Consider the following 6215-nt stretch of genomic DNA (forward strand, 5'->3'; position numbering starts at 1 on the left):
GTGCCGAATCACAATTTTATTTTCGATGTAGTTCAAGTTTTGTTTGGGAACCTTTTTTTACTATTTTTAAAAATAACTTTTAAATACTTTTTTTTTTTAAACAACAAAATTTAAACAATAAAAAACTATCACAAATAAAGCTTTAATTTTTGTACTAAAAAACTGCTTTAAGAAGCATAAATAAAGTTATCCCGTAAATTTTTTTACTAAGTCATTTTAAGCAGGAAGAAAACTATCACAAATGAAGCTTAATATTTTATTTAGGACAATTTTCTTATTGTTTTACAAAGCAACTTTCTAATATAAAAATTTCAAATTAAAAAAAATTATAAAAAAAAAAGCAAAAGCTGCCCCGAACGGTTCTTTTACTACTTTAAAATGACATTTTACTAAAAAACTGCTTTAAGAAGCATAAATAAAGTTATCCCGTAAATTTTTTTACTAAGTCATTTTAAGCAGGAAGAAAACTATCACAAATGAAGCTTAATATTTTATTTAGGACAATTTTCTTATTGTTTTATAAAGCAACTTTCTAATATAAAAATTTCAAATTAAAAAAAAAATTATAGAAAAAAAAAAGCTTCATAAAACATCAAGAAAGCTGCCCGGAACGGTTCTTTTACTACTTTAAAATGACATTTTAATACAAATTTCTTAAACAAAAAATTTACTAAAAAACAACAAAAATAAAAGCAAAAGAGTAAGAAAATCATCCCAAACAAATAGGACAGCATTCTTATTGCTTTATAAAATAACTTTTTAGTACAATTTTTTAGCTCATAAAAATTTTATATTAAAAAACTACTTTAAGAAGCAGTAAAAAAATTGTCACAAATAAAATCCAAACCTCAGTCTCTTAACATATTTATGATCATTTTTAACATGTTTGTAACCTAAAATTGTTGAAAGTTGAAACCATTCTCTCTCTCTCTCCCTCTACTTCAAGCCTAATAATTCTTTATCTAATCAGATTGAGAAGGAAAATGAAAGCAACGGTTCCTTATGATCGACAATTAATACGATAAATGAAAATTTTACCTTAAGAGTGATTAGACAAGTGGTAACAATCAAGTAAAACAGAATGCTTTTCCAGCTTCAAACAACTTCTGTTATATATCTGGAAACTTATCTTCCTGAAACAAATCAGTAGATTACATGAAAAAACAAAAGGACTGATGCAGATAATTCTAAAATCTATGGCCACTAAAGGAACCAATTTGGACCTTAAGAGACTTGATGTATTATCATAAAATATAGGGGATGCAAAGCAGGACATATATTATCTAAAGAGCTAAATCTAACAGAAATTTCACACGATAGAGTAAAACAAGCATTAGAAATAACTTCAGCTTCCAAGCACCAAGCCACGTTCAAGCATCGCACACAACTTATTATGTACAAAAGTCTATTCTGCAGTCAAATTGGTGCATAAATCCTGCAGCAGAGAACAATAAGGATGAAAATGGCACAATTTTTTTTTTTTTACATGGAAAAATGACAAAATATTTTATAAATACACTCAATAAAAGGATAAAAATCAACATTGCTTGAAAGAGTTCTAGAGTACAGGGCACTAATCTTGCCGGAAAATTTTGACTGCAAGGTTGTGTCTAATGAAATGGAAAATTTGGAATTGTTATCCTACCCTCATATCAAATGGCCCTGATGTTTGGGAGAAATTATTACGTGAGGTTATTGGACGGTCCAAGGTGAATTAGGATGCGCCATCACACCCCGGTACACAACACCGATACACAACAGAAAGTGCCGTGGCACATCCTAATTAGCCTCCGAACGGCATCCGGTAACCGTACATAATAATTTCATGATGTTTGGACCTATTTTCGGTTAAAAGTTCAATAGATGCAGCAGTATTTATTTCTTCTTATACAATAAAATATTAAAAAAGGAAATTAATTAGAACATTAAAATTAAAATGAAATATCCACAAATATGTTAGGAAATACTTGAAGATCTTAAGTAAACCCTAACAATATTGACAAAAAACAGCGAGAACGATCCACAATTCCAAGGAAAAAAAAAACAGTAGTTTTTATTGCAATAATCAAAGATAGCAGAGTAAAAATACTAATATATAATTGATCCTCAATTTGAGAGGAGGATCTATCTCTCCAAATCTCTAGATGCTGCTAGAGCACAAGACATCAAACTTTAAGAACGAAAACAGCCACAATAATTTGCATAACCCTAACCATAATCTTTTCTTCCTACTTAAAGCAACAAGGACGATCCACAATTCCAAGGTTCCACAGTGTTGCTTCATACTCCGGTAACATACAGCATCACAATTTTTTGAACTATCATATCTCTTTACTTGAAAATTTCAATGATTGATAAACGCCCTCAAAAGTGCACACTTTGAAAGGCAATTGCTCTCCTATGTAACTATTCACAAGGGTAGAATGTTGTGTTGTGAACATAATTTTTGTCCTCTAAAGGAAACACCCTACACAAACTTATCCGTGGGTCTAGATATCCAATATTTGTAATTATTTTATTGCAATTTGGGGAATTTATTATACTTTCTGGCTTACATAATTTTTATCTTTATAAAGAGAAGGGAGATGCCGTATTTTGTTGTAGAAGAGAAATTATGATTGTATTCTCTCACAATCAAACCAAGTAAAAAAATCTATAATGGCAACAATAAGATGTAGCAATCAATTGAGTGAATTTGTATAAATTTTTTGTATTTTTATGCATTGATTTTTCTTTTCTGCTCTTTCTCAATCTCAGTGTTTTCATGGAATTCTACTATTTCCCAACGTTGTTATCAGGAAGTGCAAAACAAGTGGCCTTAAACTTGCAAGAAGCTGGGCTCAGCAAAAGCATAGCTCGGAGCTGTTTCTTTTCAACTGAAGGGCAAAACACATCAAATGTGTTCCTAAATCATAGAAATTATTTAACTTTTTATTGCTCGGTAACTTTTTCTTTTTAAAGATCATTTCTCCTAAACTGCACTCAGAATTCCTTATTGTTCTGAAGCTGTTGCCGTCTAGCCTTACCATTCCTGTTTCCAAGCTGTTCAAAATTGATGTTGTATTTTAAAATTTAAGAGAAAAGAAGTGGTAACAACAATATCAAGACTTTGTCGCACTATCTGGGGTCAGTTACATGAATCCTTTTTCACCATTGTGCCCTGTTAAAAGTTAAATTCTCATTTAAATCTAATAAAGAAAGGTCATTATTTTCTAACCAAGTCATCTTAGGCTATTTCTACCTTTCTTAATAAAAGTCAAATCTAATACATCTACTTTCATAACCGGGTCATCAAAAGACTGATGTTTTATGTGACCAAACCATCTAAGGCAACTCGCACTAATCTTATCTTCCATCGGACCTACTCCAACTTTTTCACGCATATGCTCATTTGAATCCTGTCTCTAAGAGTAAAACCACTCATCCACCTGAGCATCCTCATATCTTCAACACTTAACTAATATTATGCTTCTCTTTTAATGGCCAACATTCTGTATCATAAAACATTGCACGTTTAACCACCATTTTATAGAATTTTCCCATAAGTTTGAGGGGGGGGGGGTTGGTTTCTATCACACAATAAGCCCGATGCTTTCCTCCACTTCAATCATCCAACTTACTTTTCTATCACACAACAAGCCCGACGCATTCCTCTACTTCAACCATTCAACTTGAATTCTACTAATAATATCACTGACATCTGCCTTCTTTTCCTTTATAAACCTCTTTATTTCTTACTTATCACTCTCTCTTCCCCTTTCTTTCTTGCTTGTCACTCTTCTTCCCCTAAAAGCAACGGGTTGAGTGTGTGTAGGTATGCACTGACATCTACATTTCTATCACTGACATCTGCCTTCTTTTCCTTTATAATACTCTTCCTTTCTTGCTTATCACTCCTCTTCCCCTTTCTGTTATCACTTTTACGTCACTGGGACAGTTCCTCTGTTGCCACTACAATAGCCCATATGCAGCATCAACCTATATCTCTGATTCTACTCAATAAAGCAAAAAGTATGATTGAACATAGATAGGAAAGGAAATTTTATTATAATAAAAGAAAATTTACATGAGATAATATAAGGATTCGCTCACCCAAAACTATGGAAACTCACTCGCCCATAACAATTAGCGAATAAATAATCTCAATAAGATGAATATCTACCTCCCTCATCCCTAAGCTCTCTCTCAAACCCTTTCATATCCATGCCTTCTAAAGCCTAAAAAATAAACTTTTAACCAATTAAATGAGATGATTGATAGTTGAAATTGATGGTTGGAAAGTACTACATAATGAGATGTTTAGAGGTTGGTAGGCGATGGTTAATTTTCAATGGATAGTCATCATTCTCCCCATCATGTATGAAATGCAGCCACAAATTTGATATTCAACGAAGTACTTTCCCTATCATTGTTGAAAAACACCTACGAAAAAGCTCGAGCAACGACATAGTGAAACCTACCTTACTACCAATTTAATATAGCACAAGACAGCTAATTAGAATTGGAAGTAGATAGAAAAAGATATTTCATTACTATAAAAGAATAAAATATATGGGATAAAATGAGGATTCACTCACCTAAAACTAAATGGACTTGTTTAACATTGACAACTGGGAATAAATTAACAAAAGGGGATTCACTCACCCATTAAATCATTCAAAAAATAAATTTTAATAAGATGATTGGTAGGTGATGGATAATGGTTGGGAAGAATAATTAATTTTCAAAAAATATTTCATCATTCTCTCTCCACTGTTCGCTGTTATGAATAGAGGCCACTACAAGCATCTGCCTCCTCATGAGCATTGAAAGTTAAAATGGTTAAAAAATAGTAATGTCAACGATCATACAACAATATTAAAGAAAAGAAGGCTGAAGTGTTATCCCCTCTATGATAGAAGCAAACAAGCTATAGGAAACCAACCTTATGGATGCAATAAGGTCAAAGAGATAGCCTATTAATGTCTCGAAAAATTCAGAGCCCTTCAAGTAAATTAACTTGATTATATTCTCAAAGAATATAGTCCTTTGCATTGCAAAGGAAAGTTCTCGATTCATGTAAAAAAAGAACAACTAAAGGTTTAAATTGTTTTTCTTTAATAGATTATAGAGGATATGGCATTCAACTACAGAAGTCTTCTTGAACTAGTATCTATATATATATATATATATAACTAGTAAATTATACCAACAGGTAGCACCAAAAGTGAAATCCCAAAATCATAAAAATTAATCTCCAAGGTTTAATTTGTTTTTCTTTAGTAGAGTATAAAAGATATGGCATTCAAGTACATACCTCTTGAACTAGTAAATTATACCAACAGATAGCACCAAAAGTGAAATCCCAAAATCATAAAAATTAATCTCCAATAGAAGCAACATTTAAATTCAATTAAGTTCATGCTACCGATGTCATAAATGGTAGATAGAGACTCAGAATATTACAGTTGTTTTGCTGAATCAAAAAACCATTTACTACTAAATAAAGAGAACGCAAAAAACAATAGAAACATTGAATTACAGTTCATGAGATTCAAAAACACTTTATTCTATGCTTCATAAGAAATTCATAGCTGAGTAAATTTAATCATGTAGAAAGAGCAAAAACCAAAATTGCAAATTTAAGATTAGACTCACCAACAAAGCGCTTCATCAAAGGATAACTCTTGAACTAGCTGTTTTGTTAGTCACTTCCAAATTCTTCATAACTAACACCTTCAGATATAGTATCTAGCCGCCTCTCTTCTTCTACAATCAGCAATGACAAACATTAGCAATTTATACCAGGCTAGTACACAAAAGATGCACGCCATGCACAAAGCTCTCACCAATGCTGGTTGTGAGAAGGGATTAAATGTATGCAATCTTACCCTCATACTTGTGGTGGGGATATTTCAATGACTCGCACTCATTGACCTCCAAATTATAGTGAAAACAACCTACATATTGCCCTGTTGGGCTTCAAAAGGATTATAGTGAAAACAACCTGCATATTGCCCTGTTGGGCTTCAAAAGGCACTCCTGATCTCATACTGCGATCGACTTTTTTCTCGCTCATTTAAAGCATTTGGGAAATGACTGTTGAGCATCATGGAGTTTTAAAGTCAAACTAGGATAAGGAGCAAGTGATTTCTCCAAGCTAGTTGATAAGGCCAATTGAGTTTATATATATATATATATGAAGGCATTGGAGTGTGTGTGTGTGTGTGTGTGTG

At 32.2% G+C, this 6215-nt stretch overlaps 1 protein-coding gene across 1 annotated transcript in view; it reads right to left on the reverse strand.

The window, feature by feature from the left end:
• Positions 1–1049: 1049 nt before the first annotated feature.
• Positions 1050–6215, reverse strand: part of LOC110106536 — a 9642-nt gene continuing 4476 nt past the window's right edge. Inside the window, exons 3-4 of the mRNA XM_020836467.2 lie at positions 5638–5748; positions 1050–1435 (exon numbers count right to left, since the gene is read on the reverse strand). Coding sequence (XP_020692126.2) covers positions 5684–5748 — 65 coding nt within the window. The 3' untranslated portion in view covers positions 1050–1435; positions 5638–5683. The remainder of the gene's footprint in view (positions 1436–5637; positions 5749–6215) is intronic.

This window comes from Dendrobium catenatum, unplaced genomic scaffold (genome assembly GCF_001605985.2).
Source record: "Dendrobium catenatum unplaced genomic scaffold, ASM160598v2 fragScaff_scaffold_361, whole genome shotgun sequence".
NCBI lineage: Eukaryota > Viridiplantae > Streptophyta > Magnoliopsida > Asparagales > Orchidaceae > Dendrobium > Dendrobium catenatum.